The 25,532-nt window shown below is 39.0% G+C and overlaps 1 protein-coding gene across 5 annotated transcripts in view; it reads right to left on the minus strand.

The window, feature by feature from the left end:
* Positions 1 to 18,419, minus strand: part of aggf1 (angiogenic factor with G patch and FHA domains 1) — a 73,061-nt gene extending 54,642 nt beyond the window's left edge. The window contains exons 1-7 of one of the 5 annotated variants that reach the window (XM_073048244.1): positions 18,350 to 18,419; positions 18,155 to 18,236; positions 13,000 to 13,205; positions 9,818 to 9,920; positions 9,244 to 9,491; positions 6,054 to 6,185; positions 924 to 1,100 (exon numbers count right to left, since the gene is read on the minus strand). In XM_073048244.1, coding sequence (XP_072904345.1) covers positions 924 to 1,100; positions 6,054 to 6,185; positions 9,244 to 9,491; positions 9,818 to 9,920; positions 13,000 to 13,191 — 852 coding nt within the window. In that variant the 5' untranslated portion in view covers positions 13,192 to 13,205; positions 18,155 to 18,236; positions 18,350 to 18,419. Of the gene's footprint in view, positions 1 to 923; positions 1,101 to 6,053; positions 6,186 to 9,243; positions 9,492 to 9,817; positions 9,921 to 12,999; positions 13,283 to 18,154 lie in introns of all 5 variants that reach the window. The other 4 variants (XM_073048248.1, XM_073048249.1, XM_073048245.1 and 1 more) reach the window with 4 other exon arrangements.
* Between the last annotated feature and the right edge of the window lie 7,113 nt (positions 18,420 to 25,532).

The following is a 25,532-nucleotide window of genomic DNA, read 5'->3' on the forward strand; positions in this document are numbered from 1 at the left end:
CCCATTCTACATTATATAGTCTTGTTATTTTCAGTGTTTTTACCTGTTGTTTAAGCTGGAGGAGCACAGATCCAACAAATGAGGGAAAAATGAGGTGTTAATCAGGTTGGTGTTTCTTACCCAGATACCAAGAGACTTCTGAATCCATGGGCCGTTCCTTTCCGTCAGTACATTACAGTGCAGTTACCATGTTTTACAGATATCAGGTTGTTGCTGACTCAGCCTGTGGACAGTTCTCCCAATTTAGACACCAATCCCAAGAGGCTTCTGAGGACTTTTGTAAAGTTAGCTATATCCAAAGTATATGCCAGGTGATCAGTTTGGTTTTATTCTTGCTCAGTTTGAATGCCAGGCTTTAAATTTGAATACAAAAGCTTTTAAATTACAATCCCACCTTCAACATGAGGGCAAAGGTCCAACGCCAGCTATTCCTTTGTCAAACCGCTCTAACCTGAGGTCTTAGCATTACATGTTGCCTGAAGCCTACTTGCCATTATGGCAGCTCGACTGTCCTGCAACCAGCCCAAGTGAGCATGAGCACTGCAAACAGCAATAAAGAACATGACTGTGAATACCGAACCTTGTAGCAGTCTTCGTAGAGAAGCTAATGCATGGTGGCTATGATGCAGAGGTAAACACTTGGTTACTGTATCTTTTGCTCCATCTAATCTATAAGTGACAGAACATCATAGTCTTCATACAACATACTTTGTTACATGAAAAAATATCACAACCAATGCTATCAACTCTGACTGAAAATAATCAATATTCTCTGGTCGTCAGAGCTATGACACAAAATGTTAATGACGCATTACTATATGTGAAAGGAATGAATAGAGCACATAATTTGCAAAGCATGATATCGTAAGTCTTTGCTCTTTCCTCTGATTAGATTGCAATAAAGATAACTGAATGCAACATACCTTTCCTTCCTTTAGCTCTAACTTTTCTACTCCCTTTCGTTTTTTCTTAACCTTTTTCTCTGTATCTGCTGTTTGATATGTAAGTAGATCCACTCGAGAATGAAACTGATAGAGGCCACTCCCAGCATCATAATAATAGTAAATTCCAGTGTTTGGATCATAGTAGAGCTGGTTTGTCTTTTCAATTAAAAACAAATATATGGTTACAAATTGATCTATAATTCATATTTTAATTAAAAATATACAGTAAACTATATTAGAAAACTAAGAAAATACAGCTTTGGATGACATTTTCATGTTTTACCATTACAGGTTATTCACTGGTTCAAGAAGAGTATGCAGATTCTTGAGATCCAAAGAGCAAATTGTGGCAATAACATGGATGGAACAAAATAATCAATCAGAATAAAAGATGCTTATTTTTATAAAGGGAATTCAGGGACAGTACAAACTCTTATTCACATACAGATCAAACTAGATTTTACCTGTTCTTTCTGGTTAGGACAGAGACCCAGGAAAGGGAATTTTCCTCCTTTACTCAGTCCCTCTCTCATATACACCCTCACCCACCCACCAATGTTGATTCATGGATGAGTATCATCCGATGAGAGATATCACTCATTTATTTGTAAATTTTCTCACTGTGTGTTTTTAAATTACTTATGGTATCACAGCTGAGCCTGCTTCTGCATTAAACTAAAGGTCAAATGCAAGCATTCCAATAGGTCTCACTGTGTCATGCTCAGAATCCCGCCAATTTTCTCTTTCTAACCCAAGAACTTCATCCCAATCACAACCATTAACCAAATGGTTTTAAACAGACTAAAATAAAAACGCTGACACGGTAGATTCCGGTTAATTGGGGCAACCTTTTATTTGGGACAACTCTTAAAGAAAAAAAAACATTCAGAAAATAGCCAGGATTCCCGTTGCTTATTTGGGAACACTCTGCCGCATAATTAGGACAGAAGACTGCTGCTGAACACTTAACTAGTGTCAGATGCATGATCTTTGTAGCCGTTATACACAATACCATGCTTCAAGCAAACAGTTGTTAAAACGGCGTTTGTTACACGTGCTTCTGTTTAAAAAGCAGCGACTTTTGTCACTGATAGTTAACGACAAATAAGCAGCAAGACAAGTCAGGGCTGTTTTGTTCACTGTGGTTCCAAGCATTTGGGCTTGGAGATGCCAGAAATGACTGGAGTGAAAATTAAATGATTTGATTACTTCAAAAAGTTAACATAGAACATAGAAAACCTATAGCACAATACATGCCCTTCGGCCCACAATGCTGTGCTGAACATGTACTTACTTTAGAAGTTACCTAGGGTTAATTTCTAGCCCTCTACTTTTCTAAGCTCCATGTACCTGTCCAGGAGTCTCTTAAAAGACACTACGTGTATCCGTCTCCATCACCGTCGCCGGCAGCCCATTCCATGCACTCACCACTCTCTACGTAAAAAATTTACCCCTGACATCTCTATACCTGCTTCCAAGCACTTTAAAACTGTGCCCTCTCGTGTTAGCCATTTCAGCCCTGAGGAAAAGCCTCGGACTATCCACACAATCAATGCCTCTTATCATCTTATAAAGGTATCCCTCACTTTACGGAGTTCACTTTATGCCACTTTGCTTTTACAAAAGACCTACATCAGTACCTGTTTTCACTAACCAAAAGAAATCCAAAGAGGATTTTCACTTTTACTAAAAAAGGCGAAAAGCGAAAATAGAATTCAGTGTTTGTTTTGCTCTTAGCAAAACAAACACTCAGCATCAAGCTGCAATAGCTTTGAACTGCATGAGATTTTCACTATGATTGACTGTGCTGCAATGATTGCAGATAAGTATGACTTTAATTTTGAAAGGGCACGCAGGTTTAGGGCAAGTTTGCAGGATGTTTTGAGTGCTTATAAAGAACTGTATGATAGAAAAATGCGTGAACCTTCCAGTGTGCTCGCTGTCTTCCCGATTCTGGTAAGTGAAACTACACTGTACGTACATTATTTCTACTTTATTTAGGCTGTGTATTTATCATATCTTTCCTGCTTTTACTACATGTTAATGTTATTTTAGGTTTTATGTGTTATTCGGTAGCTTATTTTTTGGGTCTGGGAACGCTCAAAAAAATTTTCCCATATAAATTAATGGTTATTGCTTCTTTGCTTTATGCCATTTTACCCATTGTAAGGTTTCATAGGAATGCTCTAATTCCAGATAGCAAGGGAAACCTGTACACCTCTATTAGGTCACCTCTCATCCTCCATCGCTCCAAGGAGAAAAAGCCACATTCACTCAACCTATTCTCATAAGGCATGCTCCCTAATCCAGGCAACATCCTTGTAAGTCTCCTCTGCACCCTTTCTATAGTTCCCACATTCTTCCTGCTGTAAGGTGACCAGAAATAAGCACAGTACTCCAAGTGGGGTCTGACCAGGGTCCTATATAGCTGTAACATTACCTCTCGGCTCTTGAACTCAATCCCATGGTTGATGAAGGCCAATACACCATAAGCCTTCTTAACCACACAGTCAACCTGCGCAGAAGTTTTGAGTGTCCTATGGACTTGAACCCCAAGATCCCTCTAATCTTCCACACTACCAAGAGTCTTGCTATTAATACTATATTCTGCCATCATGTTTGACCTACCAAAATGAACCACCTCACACTTATCTGGATTGAACTCCCATCTGCCACTTCTCAGCCTAGTTTTGGTTCATATCAATGTCCCGTTGTAACCTCTGACAGCTCTCCACACTATCCACAAAACCCCCAACCTTTATATCATCAGCAAGTTTACTAACCCATCCATCCACTTCCTCATTCAGGTCATTTATAAAAATTACAAAGAGAAGGGGTCCCAGAGCTGATCCCTGAGGCAGGCCACTGGTCACCGACCTCCATTCAAAATATGATCTGTCTACAACCACTCTTTGCCTTCTGTGGGCAAGCCAATTCTGGATCCACAAAGCAAGGTCTCCTTGGATCCCATGCCTCCTTACTTTCTCAATAATCCTTGCATGGGGTACCTTATCAAATGCCTTGCTAAAATCCATATCTACCACATCTACCTTCATCAATGCGTTTAGTCACATCCTCAAAAAACTCAATCAGGCTCGTAAAGGCACAGCCTGCCTTTGACAAAGCCATGCTGACTACTCCTAATCATATTATGCCTCTCCAAGTGTTCATAAATCCTGCCTCTCAGGATCTTCTCCATCAACTTACCAACCATTGAAGTAAGGCTCACTGGTCTATAATTTCCTGGGCTATCTCTACTCCCTTTCTTGAATAAGGGAACAACACCTGAAACCCTCCAATCTTCTGGAACCTCTCCCATCCCCATTGATGATGCAAAGATCATCGCCAGAAGCTTAGCAATCTCCTCCCTTGCCTCCCACAGTAGCCTGGAGTGTATCTTGTTCGGTACTGGTGACTTATCCAACTTGTTGCTTTCCAAAAGCTCCAGCACATCCTCTACAAGGACTATAAAGAATTTGAAGGTAAAAGCAATCATCCTGAATTTTACAATGTAAATGATAATTTGGAGAATGCAATCATCAAAAATTATACGAAGGTAGTCCATTATTTACGCTAAGTGTCTGCACTGATTTTGTTCTTTTACAGTAAATCAAGAGAATATGGCTGTATAAACTCAACCCTCTCCTTTGGCTCCAAGTAGCTGTTTGATTGCAGCAGCCAGCATACCCCAGTACACTGCTTTGAAAGACAGGTTAAACCAGGTGCAGGTAGCTGGTGGGCCTTATACCCCGGAGAGATAGGGACGTGTTTGTCCTAGCATGCAAAGTCAGATCTACAGTGAGTTCCAACAGCTAGGAAGGCATTTTTGCAATGGTCTGTGGAGAGCGAACAGTATGACAAGGCAGAAAAGAAGTCATGATCATCTACTGCAACCAATGAAGAACCCAGTATCACTGGACCCAGGATTCCGAGGTTGAGAATGTGGAATTGCCCCAGTGGAATGGCGTTTCCACTTTAAAAGCTCTCACACACAGATTTCTTGTCATCATCAGATACAACAGACAACCAGCAGTAAATACATAATGTGTTACTCAGTGAAACAGTAGTTTGATTTTTATACGTTTTTAACTATTTCCATGAAACTTCGGCTAATTCAGGCAGCTGCTTAATTGGGCCAAAACTTGCTGTTCCTAATGTGTCCCAATAAACCGGAATCCACTGTACATCCTATTGTCCTTCTGATCTATATTGCACAACTTGTTAATTGGTGAAAAACCATTAGAGAAGTTTAAGAATGCTTTAAAAATTTTCCGAAGATTTTTAATTTAAATAGCAAACATATTTGAAAAGACTAATAGTTTATAAATTTACTATAATCAGCTACAATAGATTTAAGAACTATTCAAAATAAAGGGAAGAAGAAATTGTTTTCACTCATGTGAAATTGTATCTCCACACGATCAGTTTAAAAGTTAAATGATGAAAATTTCAGCAGGCTCTTTGCCTCATCGTGTCTATCAGAACAATCACTTCCTGCTTTTCATGTTTTGCTCTTTATGTAATCTAATTGCTTCTGACCTACTATGAACAATTCAGTTTCCATTGTTCCAGTTTCCACCCACAGTCCAAAGATGTACTGGTGGTAGATTAATTGGTCATTGTCCCGTGATTAGGCTTGGGTTAAATCAGGGTTTTCTGGGCACGGCTTGAAGGATCAGAAGTGTCTGCTCTGCACTATGTCAGTCAGTCAAACAATCAATCAATAAATAAATATGTTCTACAAACTTAGTAACAAAAAAAAAACAAAAGATCTCCTCCATCTAAGGCTTCTAATTTCACTACTGTCTTTGTCAACCCCTCAAAAATTCAGAGGGCAGATTTACAACTTTCTCAATTTCAGTGGATGGCATTTTAATAACAGACCCAACTATAACTGAAACTTCTAATCCATGTATTATTTCTTTAAACTGTAGAGTGCCCAAAACTATCCAGATTATTTAAAATACCTGATATCTTTAGGTTTTTAACATGGCCGTCTCTATTAAAACACATTAATAATTTAGTTATTTAAATATTAATTTGTCAAAAAATGGAAGTGAACTTAATTTAATAAAATTCATAAGTGTAAGAGAAAGCAATTCAAATTACCGAATCATAGTAGAACCCAGTACTGTAATCATAATACAACCCACTACTTTCATCGTACATGAAGCCCATCTGTGACATAGCAGCTTCTGCAGTAACACGTAAACTCTCTGCCAGAGATATATTCTTTGAGTCCTTGAAAGGAAAGATAAAATAATTTAAATTAATGTACAAAGTGTTTTATATACTTTTAACATTAGGAATGATTGTATTTTGGAATACACTTTCACTCACTACTGTAGCAACAACTTACAAAATTAAAATAGGATTGATACAAACCCTGTCCTAAAAAAAAATCACCTCTGATAACAGGGAAATGGAGAAACACAGGGACTTAGAGAGAGAATTCCAGAAGACAAGACTTAAGCCATTAAAGATTTAGTCATCAATCCCGGGAAAATGAATGGAGTTTGGCAAAATGGGGCTGGGGCCATGGCTGGAATGGATCAGCCATGATTGAATGGCGGAGCAGACTCGATGGAATCGGAGACTCGGAGCAGAATTTTAAGAAAGAGGATAATTTTGAGACAACTAAGTTCAGTGAAGACAGAAAAGACAGTTGAGAGACTTCTGTGGGATAAGGTGGAATCAGAGGCCTTTGAAGAGAGGACAACCTATCCAAGAGTAGACAATATATACAAAAAGAGTACCTGTCACAGTCTGTTAGTGACATCTAGGCAAAGGCTATATACGTGGAAATATTTTTTTAACTATACAAATGATTCAACTAGCATTCCACTACAAATGCAACCATTTACTCTGTACATGCTGTATACTTCAACAGCTCAAATACGGTAAACCGCTGATAATCCACTATCTGACTATTCAGCAAACCCAATATTTTGACAGCGGCGATTATTTCCCTCACTGCCCTGAAAATCACTAATGCCCCTATGCTCACTCTCCCCTGAAATTCAAACACCCTTGTTCCCACAATCTCAAACTTAAAACACCCCTTTCTTTGCATTCCACTGAAACGGCTAGGTCAATTCCAACATTTCCTTGTAGCTCACCGACATCCTGTTCCTGCACTCCTTTGAAGCTCACTTTAATAGGTTAACAAAAAATATATAAACAATACGGTATTAAATCTTAATAGTAGGATATTATGAAGAATAACTCTCAATAGTCTGCTAGTCTGACACCAGCAAAATCCCAGCCACCCTGGTTTGTCAGAATTTTATTTTACTGCTTTAAGTAGAGTTCTTCCAGATATTTTATTGATGTTGTATTCAGGGAGTTTACAGAAATGGAGCAGATGAATCAAAGGGATGCTAACTCTTATTAAAAATATGTATATGGAAAATGGAACATTACAGCACAGTACAGGCCCTTCCACTCACGATGTTGTGCCAATCTTTTAACCTACTCTAAAATCAATCTAACCTCTCCCTCGTACATAACCCTACATTTTTCTATCGTCCAGGGGCCTAACAGTTTCTTAAATTCTCCCAATGTATCTGCCTCTACCACTATCCCTGGCAGGGTATCCCACACACCCACCACTCTCTGTGTAAAGAGCTTACCTCTGACATCCACCCTATATATTTCTGCAGTCACCTTAAAATTATATCTCCTTGAAGCTTCATTAAAACTCAAAATTGCTGAATTTTACATAACTAGATCCTATATCTGCTTTTATATGAATACTTTAAATTGCTCTTTTACGCTCATGGTATTTAATATACAGCCTATCACATATGCCTGGCTTATTAGGATCATGTTCCTAGTCTTCAATACAGCTCGATAATTGCTGCACATTTCTCCAATCAAAGTTCTCAAGTAACTTCATCTACGGTTCAAAATCTAGTTCTTCTTCAAATGCTAACAGGAGTTCCCAACTCTTTTTAAGCCATGGACCCCTACCACTACTTGAAGAGTCCATGGACCCCAGGTTGGGAAACCCCATACTAACAAGACCAGCTTTTGTGGTATTGGGTCCTCATCAATAAAAAGAGTTACTACTTTATGCACCAGATGGCCTTGCCTATTCTCTACATTTATATTCCATGTCAGTGTATCAGCAGCCACTTTACTATCCACTACACACATGGTAACCCTCAAAAAATAATCATTGATCCTTCACTTGATGCATGCAATATGCACACGTTGGAAAAATCCTCTGGTTATGTTTAAACTGTGAGGGAACAGCTGCCAAAGACTAAACCATAAACATTAGAAGTCCTGGCTAGGGAGGAAGAGTGATAGATTCTGACTCTAGGCAGACCTGGGATTATGTGCAGTAATGATGTAATGGATGAATGTTTATTCTTTATAAATTAACTGTATTCTTTACAAATATTGATTATTAAATAAAAGTAATTTCAATTCATAACTTTGATTTCATCTCCAGCACAAAAAAATTCAAGTTTTTTAAAAAAAATTTCTCCAATTTTTTTAAACTTTTAAAGTTCCCGACAGAATTGAGTATTTTTAATAAGGAGATCACTAGTTATTTGTAGTTAGTAAAGTGAAGAGAAACTAATACTTTGTGCCATCATACACAAAACTAAAATTATTTAGATAGCATTAAGTACAGTTAAAATATACATTTCAAGAATGGTCCCAAAAATTATTCAATTGTCCATCTGGCCCTTTCCTTGAAAAGTTTGCACTCTACTACTATATTCAAAACGACGGCGATTTCAATAGCATAACTCTCCTAAAACTCTAAATGTGTTAGTTTATCACACATGCTCATTTCTGAAGTAGGACAAGCCCATGACTTCTAATTCAGAATCGACATTCTGATTTCATGATTTTTCTCAATACTCTTCAACAGACTAGCAACTCCCTCTGTATAGAATTATTAACAATTATTATGAATAATATCCATTTTAAATGTTTTGTACATGAAAAAATAATATTGCTGACATTCTCTAACCCCAATTGCTCCTGACCTAAGGGGGCTTTCAAAATGTCATAGGTTCATTGGCAAAAAATTATGATATTTCATTCTTTCCCTGTTCTTGTATTTACTTTAGTTTTTTTGATCAATTTTGTTAAATATTTATCAAATGGTTGTAATAACTTCATTTATAATAGCCAGAAATGCTGCATTGTTCAATATCTATTCTATTTGATCTGTACTCTCACATAGTAATTTCATATAGTATTGCTGAAAATACACTTCAGAGACATTTCATTAAACCTATACCTAATGATATTTTGACTCATTACAGACAATACCTACCCCTGTAGTTTCATCCCCATTCTTATGGTCTCCAGATCCATCTGGTGGTGCTGATTCATCAGGATAATCGGTGCACTGATAACTATCTGTCTGAACAGTTTCTGAGTACTGCGAGCAGTCTGTCTGTGGTTGTGTTTGAGATTGAGCTAACACCGAAGTGGAATCCTCTAAAAGCCCTGATTCTTGCCACACATCATTTTGATCACTTTTCAGATGGTAATGAAAATCAAGATCTTCTTTCTGAAAGTCTAGAGAACAAAGTATTAAGATTTAAGCACTTAATTTTTGCAATGTCTATTTTATTCAAATTATTTTATCAAATACTTTGTGTCATGATTTTTGGTGCCAAGTACTAATATTACAAAACCATTTGGATATTTGACAAGTGCCAAATCTTTTATTCACTTTTAGAAGCAACTTCTAACTAAAGCTACAAATAATCTCCAGAACTTCTACAAGTAGAGTATTTTCTCTCCATCACAAAAAAGTCAAAGTAGGATCCAAATGCAAAGTTGCTCCCAGCAGCTCATTATTTGCCAAATTTATATCCCATCAGCCTAATTTTAATATATACCTCTGTGCTCATGTGTAAAGCAAAGATCTGTCTGAATTTCAACATCAGTTTTATTATTTTCTTTCTTTTTTCTTTCATGGAGTTTTTCACTAAGATCGTTAACCTATAAATACATAAACAAAATGTGAAACATATTAATGACTTTCAAATTACAATAATAAACAACAATTGGTAATATCATATTTAATATAAATGTGGAATTAAATTGATTTGATTGAGAGAGACTTCAAATAAAACTTATTTATGCCACTGCATGATCATGCACCCTTTTTTAATGTTATTTAATCAGCATAACTTTTTATTCAGTTTTTCCCCTCTACAAAATAGCAAATTCAAAATCCCAAGTGCTTTCTTAACAAAGAAGCTTATTTTGACTTGTTTATTGGATTAGTGACTGCAGGTGACCCCTGTTTAACAGGGATTTAACAGGTGAGCAATCTAGGAAAATAGTCCAGATCATGATTTCTCATGATGCTGTGTCATCAGCTCATATATCAAGAAATGTTAGTTGAAAAAATGGTATTTACTTTTTCTCATTACATTTTGTAAGAACGTGTTCTGTATTTCAGATTTTTGGGAAGTAATTTGTGAATTCCATAAATAAGGGAGTGGCCTGTATCTTGTTTATAAATCCTTGTTTGTAACTCCCATCCTAAAAACAAAAACTCTTATGTCCTGCATTAAAATTCATTAGTATTTTAATGAATACTATTCTGTCCTTCCCTTTGTTAATGCAAATATACAAGGGAACCAAATACTCCTGCAGTCTATTGATCTGATCTCCCTGCATTAAAAACCATACTATAGCCCATCTTTCAAACCTCAGTTATTTCTTTCAAAGACCAGTAGCACTGAATTTGGTAGGACTGTATACCTCCATCAAACTTCATAACTTTTTTCACACACCACTAAAAATATCTTTACGTTCCTTTTGTTGTGCAGCACTACACTTCAAGTTCATCAATCAGGTGATGGTTACGTCTGCTTTAAAAAATAATTTGGTTAAGATCATAATGTGTCATCATGCTTCTTCACTGTCAATCAGCAGAGAAATCTCAACCGATCAACTAAGACCCAGTACACAAAGTCTACTGATGCAAAAGAAAATCAATAAAAATCAAACCAAGCCAAGGGTTTTCTTTAAAAACTATTTATCTGTTTTCTTTAACCTATCTGTCCTTGAAAATAAATTATACAGGATGAGGCTTTTCATTCCAGGACAAAGGAGATGTCTTCCTTTTTTAAAGAAAGGGGCTTCCCTTCCTCCACCATCAACTTTGCTCTCAAATGCATCTCTCCCATTCCACGCACATCTGTTCTCACCCCATCCTCCCACCACCCCACTCGGGATAGGGTTCCCCTTGTCCTCACCTACCACCCCACCAGCCTCTGGGTCCAACATATAATTCTCTGTAACTTCTGCCACCTCCAACGGGATCGCACTACCAAGCACATCTTCCACCCCCCCCCCCCCCTTTCTGCTTTCCACAGGATCACTCCCTCTGTGACTCCCTTGTTCATTCGTCCCCTCCCATCCCACTCACCGATCTCCCTCCTGGCACTTGTCCTTGTAGGCGGAACAAGTGCTACACCTACCCTTACACTTCTTCCCTCACCACCATTCAGGGCCCCAGACAGTCCTCCCAGGTGAGGCGACACTTCAGCTGTGAGTCGGCTGGTATAGTATACTGCGTCCGGTGCTCCCTGTATGGCCTTCTTTATATTGGTGAGACCCAAAGCAGACTGAGAGACCGTTTCGCTGAACACCTACGCTCTGCATGCCAGAGAAAGCAAGATCTCCCAGTGGCCACACATTTTAATTCCACGTCTCATTCCCATTCTGATACGTCTATCCATGGTCTCCTTTACTGTCAAGATGGAGCCACACTCAGGTTGGAGGAACAACACCTGATATTCCGTCTGGGTAGCCTCTAACCTGATGGCATGAACATTGATTTCTCTAACTTCTGTTAATGCCCCTCCTCCCCTTCTTACCCTATCCCTATTTATTTATTAATCCCCCTTTTTTTTCTCTCTCTGCCCCTCTCACAATCACTCCTTGCCTGCTGTCCATCTCCCTCTGGTGCTCTCCTCCCCCTTTCCTTCTCCCTAGGCCTCCCGTCCCATGATCCTTTCCCTTCTCCAGCTGTGTATCCCTTTTGCCAATCAACTTTCCAGATCTTAGCTTTATCCCTCACCCTCCTGTCTTCTCCTATCATTTCAGATTTCCTCCTCCCCTCTCAAATCTCTTACTATCTTTTCTTTCAGTTAGTCCTGACGAAGGGTCTCAGCCCAAAACGTTGACTGTACTCCTTCCTATAGATGATTCCTGGCCTGCTGCGTTCCACCAGCATTTTGTGTGTTGCTTGAATTTCCAGCATCTGCAGATTTTCTCGTGGATACTTCATCAATACTTCTTTACTTTCTCTCCCAAAACCAAACAGTCTTTTCAAGTTACCATATTCCAGCCCTCCGAATTTTCTAATCCTTGAGGGCCCTGCGATCTCCTCTTCTGGTTGTCCCATCTTCCTCCTTGTACTTCTGTGCATGACTATATATTTGTTTCTGTGTCATAAAGCTGTAACTATGCTTCCATAACTGTCAAACAAAATTGCTACCAGTACAGCCACATTTCCACAATCTTCCACATAGCCACCAGATTATATCTCAACATAAACCATATAACAACTCCCATGTCCTTCTTCTCAACTGGAATTTCTTTCTTGCCATCTTCCTGGATCTTCAAAGAATATGGAATTAAGTACATAGATAATGAAACATGCACCCAAACAAAGCTTTTGTAATGAAAATGCGAACATATACACCTAATGAACTCCTAAACGCCATTAACATTAACTTTTCAACCACCATACATGAGATTCAAGCAACTAAGTAATATCAAGGAATGGGTATGACCAAAATCTTAGGTTTTAACTCAGTAATTCTTTGCATTAAAAATTGAATTATGTAAACATAGCAAAATGAAAGTCTGTAGTAATCATCAGATTCAAATCCAATAATTATGATGTGACATTTCTATCTATAAGGCACATGATTAACATATTTTGAATACTTTATTCAAATTATAAAATAATAGTTTAATTTTAAGATTTTATTGTCTAATGTGCATCTGTAAACTTAAGGCTTGTGGCTTAAGTATCTTTGGATAATATTTAGTTTACCTGTTTGTAAAGCTCTTCATTGCAACATTTTGCATCATTGTATAGGACCTCAGTATGATTTAGCTCTTTCTGTAAGGCCAAAAGCTGATTTTTACAGTCAGTTAATTCTTCCTCCAGGTTTATGACTTTCTGTCTTAGATCACGCAACTCAGAGTTACAATCCGATTGCAGATCTCCATCTGTCGTTGCCATCTTTAAGTGTTAATCTGCATCAGAACAGAGCAGAGCATCTTTTTTTTTTAAGTATGGCAATGTCTTCATTTCCATACTTCGTATAGTATCCCTATAGTGTTTTTTTTAATCAAATATAATTAGAATTGAGTTAGAAAAATAAACATAGTCCATTAAGAATACATAGCATCAGGACATAAAACCCAAGTTATCTCCACTATCCAAATGAAATCATCATTGATTTTAAATTTTTCCATGTAGTCCCCATATCCCTGAATCTAAAAAAAGAAATATTTTGAACATGTGCAACAACTGTGTATCAACTGCCTTGAATTTGATAATTTATCAATCTCTGCCCTAAAAAACCTTTCTCATTTAAGTGACAGATGGCTAAATTCTTATCCGGAGACTGGTCTTACACTGGGTACTAGAAGATAAGTGAACGCTTTAGAATTTACCCTATTTCTATATAAATATGACCTACAATGTGATCAGATCTTCAGGTGTCCTAAAATTAGATAAAGAGAAGCCAATTAAATAACACTAACATTATAATTGTTCACTTATTTATTGAAAAAATGATCCAATGTTACATGTATTTGTTGGAAAATGTATGTGAACTGCTAGGATTATCAGTTTATTTAAAGTTGAAACTAAACTCAGGTGTTTCAATCAATGGGATGACAATCAGGTGTGGGTGTGGGAGGCCCTGCCCTATTTAAAAAACACAAACCTAGGTCTTCACCATATAGATTTTTGGAAGGGTGCCATGCCTCGATCAAAGGAGATTTCTGAGGATGAAAAAAAAGTTGTAATACTTACCATGCTGGAAAAGGATACAAAACCATTTCTAAAGAGTTTGAGCACCACCAATCCACAGTCAGGCAGATGGTGTACAAATGGAGGAAATTTGTTACTCTCCCCAGGCATAGTCGACTAAACACTACTTGAGCAAGTCATAATATTCCAGGTCACTAAGACCCCAGGGTAACATCCAAGGAGCTACAGGTCTTTCTTGAATTGGCTAATATCAGTGTTCATGAATCTATCATCAGCCAAATACTGAACAACAATAGCAAGCTTGACAGGATTGCAAGGAGAAAGCCACTCTCCAAGAACATTGCTGCCCTTCTAAAGACCACATGGATAAACGATAAGGTTATTGTACAAATGTTCTGTGGACAGATGAGTACAAAATAGAACTTCTTGGCTTAAATGAGAAGCGTTATGTTTGGTGAAAAGCAAATACTGCATTCCAGCATAAAAAACCTCATCCCATCTGTGAAACACAGTTGTGGCAGTGTCATGGTATGGGCCTACTTTGCTAACTCATTAATGGAACTATGAATTCTGAATTGAACCAGCAAATTCTATAGGAAAATGTCAGGGTATCCATCCATGAACTGAAGCTCAAGAGAAAGCCAATCATGCAGCAAGACAACGATCCTAAACAAACGTCAGTCTACCAAAGAATAGTTAAAGCAGCAGACATTTCACATTTTGGAATGGCTGAGTTAAAGTGCTGACCTTAATCCTATAGAAATGTTGTGGAAGGACCTGAAGCAAGCAGTTCATGCAAGGAAGCCCACTAACATCCCAGAGTTCAAGCAGTTTTGTAAGAATGAATGGCCTAAAATTCCTCCAAGCTGATGTGCAGGACTGATCAAGTTACTGAAAACGTTTTGTTGAAGCTATTGCAGCATACCAGTTACTGAAAGCAAAAGTTCACATACTTTTTCCAACAAATACATGTAATATTGGATCATTTTTCTCAATAAATGAAAAAGTATAATGTTTTTGCATTATTTATTTAATTGGGTTCCTTGCATCTAGTTCTAGGACTTGCGTGCAGATCTGATCACACTTTAGATTACATTTATTCAGAAACAGAGAAAATTCAAAAGGGTTCACAAGCTTTCTAGCACCACTGTAGCATCATCTGCTAATTGTGAAGAGGCAAACATTGTTAACATTGCCCATCTCCCAGCCATTAATTCTTAAATATAAGACCTATTCCTAAAACAATGTTTGATTTCCACTCATTAGAAAAAAATAACACTTGTATTTATAGAATATCTTCCCTACCTCAACCAACAAAGTACAGCTCACCCTGATGAGCAAATATTTACCTAAACAAACTTTCATTAAAGTGATGGGTTTCATTTAAGTTAGTTCACCACTTAAAAAAGATGCAATAAGTCATTTATATATGTTATAACATCCAAGGTCCCAGCACTAATCCTTGTGAGGCACCACTAGCCACAGCAATTATTGCCCTCTACTGTCATACTCTGTCTTTTATAGCCAAAACAGTATTTGGATCCATTTTGCTAAAATGCCTTGAATTGAAAAAGACCCATCCTTTTTAACCAGTTTACCATCTACTTCCCTGTCCTCATCCATATACTTTGGTGCCACTTCAAAGAATTCAATCAAATTCATCAGATTGAATCGACCATGTTGGCCTTCAATCCCTGCCTTTCCAAATAATCATTAATCCTCTTTGGATTTTCACCAGTACCGTCCTTAGTCTGATGTTAGGCTCAGAGCTCTATAGTTAACAAGCTACTTTTGTTTAAAAAGGACATTTACATTACTGTATTACATATTCAGTATATTATGCTTCTGTTATCTGGTCCAGCCAAAACTTATAAAAATCTCAGGCAGAGTCCCATCTATCTCCTCCTTTGCTGCCTGGGATAAGGGCTTCTTTAAGTCCACTAAGGTACTGAGTATCTCAATTTATGGAGACCTGCACTTGGATTTCAACTATCCTTTCACTGAATTCTCCAACTAAAAAGTCTCTTTCCTATTTGAATACCAATCGAAAGTATTCATTTTTTTACTTTACGTATAGCATCTGGCTCCTGAACAGATTGCTGTTAATAAGCCCTACTCTTTCTCTGGTTATTCTTTTGCCTGGCATCCCTACGTTTCTAACCGAGCAAATATAAAGAAGGAAAAACAATAAACTGTGGGGCAGAAAAATCTACCTAAGGCTTTTTTGCCTTGTCTGACTGAACCCTCGAAAAGCTAAAGCTTCAAAATCCCCACTCTAACTCAGACCACTCCAACGATGGTTGCACCATTTGCCCCTGCCTTACTTTAATTTGTTCTTGCCAATCAATCCAGAACACCGATTAGCCTCTGCTCAACACACCAACTGGCGCAAGTAGCTGCCTTTTCTATTCAATCGGTGAACCTAAGAGAGTTACGTCTTCTCACATCTCCAATGTCCAACTGGTCACTGCTCAAAACAACAAGCTGCCGTGAGTTGCTGCCTTTTCTACTCAATCGCTGAACCTGAGTAAGTGACGTCTTCTCAAGCTTCTGATGTCCGATTGGCTGCTGCTCAAATACCTCCCTAAACATTTTATACAGATAACAGGCATTAGTTCCTATCTTTCACATGCATCCGTTTCTACAAAGTAACTCAATGTCAAGGGTTCCTTACATTGGTTACCGCTTGCTACAAGTTTTAAACTCTTATTTCTCATTTGAATGTTTCCCATTGTGCTGTTGACAACTTCTGTACACACAGATGTGCTACTCTAACTTTGTCAGGTCATCCGTATGAAACTGACTTTACCCTAATACAAGACCTTTACTCCTGGCTCATCACTATATATTCCATAGTGATTTAAAATATATGGTGCTGTGGACACCATATCCAAAATGATCTCTGACAACTCTAGCTATGTTCCCCAAGATAAGATCCACTCCCGCCTCTTGCTGGTCATCTACATGTTGTGTCAAAAAGCTGTCCTGGACACACTCAAAAATTTCAGCACCACCCAGCCCCCCCCCCCCCCGCCCCCCACCACCAACTGAACCTTTAATGTGAAGTCAATCCCAGTTAATATTTGGTAAATTGGAATCCTCCAGTACAGAACACCAGTACAGTAGAGAATTGTATTTCTTTGAAATCTGCCTACATTTCTATTCCTCTATCTTCTATTGCAAGTTGAAAGGTCTGTAACACAACCCCAAAAGAGTGACAACACCTTTTTGAACTCATAAAATAGGAGCAGAATTAGGCCATTTGGCCCATGGAGTTTGCTCGGTCATTCAATCATGGCTCTTTTTTTTATTCAACTCCATTCTCCCACCTTCTCTCTGTAATTCTTAACTTCCTTACCAATCAAGAATGTATTGGCTTAAATAAACTGAATGACCTAGCCCCCACAGCCTCTATGGCAACAAATTCCAGATTCACCATCCTCTAGCTGAATAAAGTCCTCCTCACTTCAGTTCTCAATTGACATCACTTTATCCTGAGGCTGTGCCCTTGGATCCTAGACTCCTTTATTAATGGAAACATTGTCGCCACATCCACTCCATCCAGGGACTTCAGAATTGAGGAGGTTTCAATGAAATTACCCCACACAATATCCTTCTTAATACTATTTATTAGAAACAGATAATAAGGATACTGTACAAGAATGATGTGTGGCAACTCAATGCGTACAGATCGCCAACCTTAAAATGACCCTCTCATTGAATTCAACTTCCTGCTAATTATCTGTTTACTAATATATTACCTCCAATACCATGAACTCCTAATAGATTTGTCAGACATGATTTCCACTTTATGAAGTTTATACCAATTCATCCGATCATTGACATCAGACTTGCTTTTTGCTCCTTACCGTTTTACGAATAAAGATCTCACAGGAGCAGTTTTCAAATCATCTAACGATTACTGTGAAATTACTGCCAATACATCTAATTTCTCTATAATCAACAGCTGATGCAAACGATCTGTCCAGGGATCAGGTTTTAGCATCACGAGTTTGTCAACTGCTAATTCTCCAGTATTTAAGTTGTTCCCTATATTTTGTTTTTATGATTACCCGCTGCGACTTTTGCAACTATTGAGCATCCAGCATGTTGTGCAATTCTTTTCGTTTAGGATTCACAATACAATAGTGAGGGTGCCAAAGACGGCTGTGTCCCCCGCAGAATCCTATTTCTTCTCACTTACCATGAAATCTACATTAAAGGCCGAGATCCCACCGGTCTCTGCACCCCACAGTCAAGATTGACCCTGGCCTCACATGACAGACCTAAAAAAGCAAATAAATCACGTTACTGCCCAACACGCACTCATATCACTCCCTCGGCAAATTTATTTCGCGTTTCGTAAATGGCAAATGCAAGTGCTATCAAGCTGCTGTACTTAGCAACCACACCGCCAGCCGCCATCTTTGAATCTACTCCCTGACGTCGCCAAGTCCCCGCCTCCTCACGTCCCACCAGAGGACCTTACGCATGCGCTACGTAACGTCAATTCTGGATGCACGCGCTTACGTCAGCAGATCACATCCTCCAGTCCCGAGCGTTGCTAAGAAGCTCCTGAAGAATTGACGGAAGCTGGCAGGGGTTAAAACAGTAACATTAAAGGGTGAATGTGTGCTTGATTTGGGAGATCGACGTCGTTGCAATGATTTACTCTGAAACATTCGGTGCGGGTGTTTGGAGGTTTCAGTTCCGTCCGTTTTGGTGGAATTTGGCAATGTATTAAATATCTGGAAATTGTTGATACCCCTTCAAACCTCATTAAAGACCGAAGGCAATGTCGCAAAAAATTCCTTCGATTTCACTGCATTTGATAATAAACTGTTTCCTGACTTTACTTCAGAGACCAATTTAACCAACAAAATTGACAATTTGCATTGTTACGATATATGATAAATAATATAGCTGGTGAACTCAACTTCATAATATCTAATTAAGACAAGTGGCATTTAGTTTAAGGAAGATGCTACTTCCAGGAGCTACATCGGAAAGAACTGCACTGGAGACTGATTTTGCATAAATCGCCTTTTGATCAGATAGGCTAGCGGTTGCTTTCTGGAGTCTAAACTAAACTATACACTGCTGATAGCTGTTAAATATTGGAGTCAGCAACAGCCGGTTCTTTACGTTTTACTCTGTGGGTTGATAAGGGAAATGAGCTAAAGATGAAAGCCTCAAGGGCTCTTCCCTTTACAGGTGACCTGGACAATAGTAAGCAATCAGTCCACGGAAAGCCACATATTTTCCATCTGATGTTTTTGGCAAAATAGCCTGATCTCTCTGAAGAAAAAGCGACTGTAATCTAATGCGACCAGATATGAATCTGTGATATATTTTTAATATTTCAGCACGTGCTCTGTGCTTGAACTGCAGAAGGTATCAGATTTCAGTGGACGCCTAACTACAGTCATAGAGCTATAGAACACTACAGCACAGAAACAGGCCCTTTGGCCCATCAGATCTGTGTCAAGCTATTATTCTGCAACAAACCTAGTTCCATTGATCCGCACCTGGACTTCCAGTCCTGCATGCCCCCCCCCCCCCATCCATTTATTTATCCAAATTTCTCTTAACTGTTGAAATCGAACAGCATCCACCACTTCTGCTGGCATCTTGTTCCACATTCTCACCTCCCTCCAAGTGAGGAGGTTCCTCCTCATGTTCCCCTTAAACATTTCACCTTTTGCCCTTAACCCATGACCTCTAGTTCTGGTCTACCTAACCTCAGTGGAAAAATCTGCCTATCTATAAAATACCTCTATCAAATCTCCCCTTATTCTCCCAGCCTTGACAGAATAAAGTTCTAACCTATTCAACCTTTCCCGACAACTCAGGTCCTCAAGTCCCAGAAACATCTTCGTAAATTTTCTCTGCCCTCTTTCAAACTCATTGATCTTTAACTGACTTTATAAGTTGTTTTTGGCTGAGGTTCAGTTAGAAGAATTGCACCCTGAACTCTGGCCAGTTATGGTCCACTGATACCAGCCCCCTCCTGGTGCTTTCTGATCAATCTCAGATTTATGCTGTGGGAATGCCTCCAAACACAACGGTGTCTTAGAGAAATAGATTTACTTAGAGTATTTAAAAGCCATTCATGCCTTGCACACTTACATAGATTTAGCAACATTACATGACTCAAGGAAATACTAAAAGTTTGTATAATCAGCCTGCAAATTGACAATCGCTTTTAAAAGGTTGAAGGTAACTGAAGGTGGGGGTTGTCCTTTCTTTTTGGTGGCCCAGAATTTCAGCTCTGCAAGATTGAGAGAGTACATTAGTGGAACATTGAGCACCTGAGTAGTAATGCAGGTATGAGGTCAGTTTGGGAGACTGATAGATGTCAGAATCTGCTACAGCATATCGATGGAGAGGATTCTTTGCAGGAATGGCTTCACAGTTAAATTGACCGCACCGCTTGAGCACAAGTATACACAAATTTGCTTTATTGAAAGTAATCAACCTGACACATACTATGAGAGCAATTTTTGGGCCGTACTGTTTTCAACTAGTCCATCTATTATAGACCACAAATGATAGTTAGCTGTTTCTGTAATACCAGCTGATTTACAGTTATGTCATCCTTGGCAGAGCAAGTCTTCCTCATATGTCAAGAATGTAAAATTTGTTCTATAACACAACACGTCTCATCAATCACCAACTTCATCACTGGCTCCTTGAATTGTGTAGTACCAGAATTTGGAAATATTTAAGTGTCAAAACAGTAAAAAGGAACCCTTGATAAAAATATGAATTGTACTTTTATTTTAATGAACATGGATAGATTGAAGTAAGAACCAAAGAAAACAAAGCAAGAAATTCCAGTACCAATGTGAGCAATGTCACACGTAATAAGTTCTTAATGATGAAATAAAATTTTACAAAATTACCCTATTGAGACATATATAAATGGAGTATTTTCTTAACATTTAAAATACAGATCGTACTATTTGAAGGATGCTTCATTTTCTATCGTAGCTGTAAACACCATATTAAATTTTGCAAAGCTTCTTACCTCCCTTTGCAACTGGATCCTTGACTTCCTAACCAGAAGAGCACAATCTGTGCAGATAGAAAATAACATCTCCACCTCGCTGACAATCAACACTGGCGCATCTCAGGGATGTGTGCTTAGCCCACTGCTCTACTCTCTCTACACCCATGGCAGTGTGGCTAGGCACAGCTCAACTGCCAGATATAATTTTGCTGACTATTGTTGACAGAAATTCAGATGGTGACAAGAGGGCATATTGGAACAAAATATATCAGCTAGTTCAGTGGTGTTCAGCAACAACCTTACACTCAACGTCAGTGAGACCAAAGATCTGATTGTTGCCTTCAGAAAGGGTAAGAAGAGGGAACATAAACCAGTCCTCATAAAGGGATCAGAATTGGAGAGAGTGAGCAATTTCAAGTTCCTGGATGTCAATATCTCTGAAGATCTAACCTGGACCAACATATCAATGCAGATACCAAGAAGGCACGACAGCAGCTATATTTCATTAGGACTTTGAGGAGATTTGGTTTGTCATGAAAAACACCCACAAATTTCTACAGGTGTACCATGGAGAGCATTCTAACTGGCTGCATCACTGTCTTGTAAGGTGGGGGGGGGAGATGGAACGCGGTGTGGGCTACTACACAAGATTGGGATAAGCTGCAGAGAGCTATAAATTTAGTCAGCTCCATGTTGAGCACTAGCCTCTGTAGTATCCAGGACATCTTCATGGAGCAATGCCTCAAAAAGGTGGCGTCCATCATTAAGTATCCCCATCATCCAGGTCATCCCTTGTTCTCGTTTCTATCATCAGGAATGAGGTACTAAAGCCTGAAAGCACCCAGTCAGTGATTCAGCAACAGGTTCTTCCCTTCTGCCATCCAATTTCTGAATGGACATTGAACCCATAAATACGACCTTACTACTTTTTTATTTCTATTTTTTGCTCTACTTACTTAATTTAAGTATTATATTTATATACTTACTTCAATTCACAGGTTTTTTTTTCTAATACTGTGTATTGCATCGTACTGCTGCCACAAAAACAACAATATCAAACTTGATTCTGATCCTTCCTGCTCTATCACATCTTTAACAATGAAACCCAGTCCTGCCCCTCCCACAACCAGGCCTCACTATCATCATTCCTGGCCCTGAGCTCATCTGCTTTTCCTTCTTGTTTGAATTGTGATGATTGAATTGGGCTTTTCTACTGATAAATAACATTTTGTCTCCAGATATACAATGTGTCCATTGGAGGGCAGAAGTGCTACAGCAAAGAATCATTTCCATCAATGGTTATCTGACAATTCAATTACATAGAGAAATGTTTTTGTATCTCCTACACAATGGGATATTTTCAGGAAAACAACACCACAGCATATGTACAAAAATGGCAATTTATGACAGAATCACAGACATTCTATTGTATTTTCATATTTTTAAACAGATTCTTTGCCTTTTAAATTCATTTTTTCATTCTAGATAATTGTTTTTTTTTGAATTTTGTGTATTATTGTTGATGCACCCTAACAAATAACAAAAGATAAACTTAGATTGTTCTTCACTCTACTTGTAAGCACTCCTGCAAGATTCTGTATGTTTCTATTCCATTATACAAATCATGTGTTGAATTCAACCATTCTCTTGCACATAAAATGTGGTTGAGAAACTCAGCAGGTTAAGCAGCACCTATGGAGGGAAATAAAAAGTCAACATTTTGGGTCAGGACTGGAAAGAAAGAGGGCGGAAGCCATTTTTCAGACATTTGCCTATTCCCCCTAACATCTCACAGCTTCTCACATCAGTCCCACTTCTGACCTTCATCCCCTCAGCATCTCAAGGCATTTCATGATGGTGGATGCCAAGGCCATTGGGTGGTAGACATTAAGGAACATTACCTTGCTTTTATTGGGTACTGGGCTGGTAGTAGTCATCTTTAAGCAAGTGGGGACCTCAGACTGAAACAGGGAGAGGTTAAAAATATCTGTGATAACTCTTGCCAGTTGATTTGTGCAGGATCCAAGGACACAGGCAGAGAAGCATCCAAGTCAGATGCTTTCCATAGGCTCACTCTCTAGAAAACTGATCTTACATCCACAAGGGTGACTGCTGGCTTAGGTGCATGGAAGACTGTCAGGGTGGGTGGTGACATTTTATTCCCCTTCTATTCAAAACGTGCAGAGAATGTGTCCTGATGAAGGGTCGTGGCTGGAAATGTCGACTGTACTCTTTACCATAGATGCTTCCTGGCCTGCTGAGCTCCTCCAGCATTTTCTGCAGGCTGCTTAGATTTCCAGCATCTTCAGATTGTCTCTTGTTTGAGAATGTACGAAGTTCACTGGGAAGAGATGCACTGTTGTTGGCAATGCTGCACAAGTTCATTGTTTAGCCTGTTAATGCTTGTGAGCCTGGCCATAACAGATGGCTCATCTGGGACTGGATTGACTGTTGACCTTTGAATTCCGATCCATTAGAATTGCTGTCTCCACCCTGAGGCAGTGAGTCCCCACTTCTAATCTTGCTTCCAACCCTCAACCAGATTGACAAAACTGTTAATGAGGTTCCTGGAAGGTTTAGAAACACAGCCAGTAAATGCAAATTTAGGGGAAAGGCTAGAGGGAGCAACGTAATCAGATAAACCCATTTCAGAATCATTATCAGGCTATTATTACTGCCTTATGGCATGAAATTTGTTTTTTTGCAGCGGCAGTGCAGTACAAAGGCAAAGTAGAATGCAAATAAAGGATCAATGATGTCGTGTTTATGGGTTAATGGACCATTCAGAAACCTGATGTCAGAGGGAAAGAAGTTGCTTCTGAATCATTTAGTATGAGTTCTCTCGGCTCTCATATCTCCTCCGTGGTGGTAATAACAAGAAGAGTGCATGCCCGGAGTGGTGAGGGTCCTTAACAATGGATGCCACCCTCTTGGGTGACCCTCCTCTTGAAGATGTTCTTGATGGTGGATTGTACCCAAGATGAGGTGTGCAACCATCTGAAGCCTCTTGCGGTTCTGTCCATTCTAGCCTTCATATCAGGCTGTGGTGTAACCGGTCAGAATGGTCTCCACTCTATACCTCTAGAAATTTGCAACCGTTTTTGTTGATATTGCAAATCTCTTAAAATTTGAATGAATTAGAGCCTCCTCCATAATTGTCTCAATGGGCCCAGTAGAGACCCTCTGAGATGACGGCACCCAGGTCCTTAAAGCTGCCCACCCTTTCCAATGCTGACCTATCAATGAGGACTGGTGCATATTCTCATAAGTCCACAATCCGGTCTTGCTCTTGTTGAGTGCGAGGTTGTTGTTGTGACACCACTCAACCAGCTGATCTATATCATTCCTGTATGCCTCCTCATTGCCATCTGAGAATTTACCAACACCAGTGGTGTCTTCTGCAAATTCATATATGTTTAGCCATATGACTGTTGGTGTGACTGTAACAAACCCAATTTCCCTCGGGATCAATAAAGTATGTCTGTCTGTCTTTCTGTCTGTCAGTTCTGAATGAAGAGAGATTAAAGCAATTGGCTAAGTATGCAGCCTTGAGGTTCAGTGTATCAGTCTCACAAAAAAAGTTTTGATCAAGAAGAAGTTCACTTTACCACAGCTTTTAGAAACAACCAGAGTGTCAGAAACCTCAATTAGATACTAACCCAAAATGTCAATTTCCAGATCAGTTCTGAAAGAGGAAACAGTGTTAACATGGTTAGACAGCAGAATTGATGGAAGGAAAAATAGACTCAAAGAACTCTTGACAACCATCTGAGTTCTCAAGGAAAAGTAATTTTCTTGCACCTGGATCAAACTTCAGATTACACAGCAGCTCAATTTGGAGCCATGACAATATACAGCACAGAAAATGGCCCATTGACTCAAGTCAGTCATTGAAACCAAGGTACCTTTCTCAGCCAGCACATTTGCTTGAATTTGGCCAGTCTCCCTCTTATCATTTCCTATCCGCAAGTCCGTCCAAATGTCTTTTAAAGATAGTAATTTTACCCACTTTTGCCATTTCCTCTCACAACTCATTCCATACGCCCACTGCCCTCTGCCCTCTGCGTGGAAGACTTGTCACTCTCAGGTTCCCTTTAAATCTTTTCCCTCTCACCTCAAACCCATACCCTCTAGTTTTAGACTCCTCTACACCAGGAAAAAGACTGTGACCATCCACTTTATCCATGCCCTCATGATCTTATAAGTTTCTATATGTTCAGCCCCAGCAGCCACATTTGTTTCAGGAAAAACAGCCCCAGTCTATCCAGCCTCTTAACTTAAGCCTTCCAGTCCTGGCAACATCCTTGTGCACCCTCTTGACTTTATTCATTTTTTCCTATAGTATGGGGATCAGAACTGCACACAATATTCCAGCTGTCTCACCAAAGTCCTACAAAACTATATATATCATGACATCTCAAATCTTGTACTCATTGCCTTCTCCGATGAAGACTAGTGCGCCATGTACCTTCTTGACCATCATGACTACCTGGGTTGCAACATTCAGTAATCTGTGTACTTATATCCTTAGGTCTCTAGTCTAAAACACTCTCTAAGGCACGGTCATATA

This window comes from Hemitrygon akajei, chromosome 6, assembly GCF_048418815.1.
Source record: "Hemitrygon akajei chromosome 6, sHemAka1.3, whole genome shotgun sequence".
NCBI lineage: Eukaryota > Metazoa > Chordata > Chondrichthyes > Myliobatiformes > Dasyatidae > Hemitrygon > Hemitrygon akajei.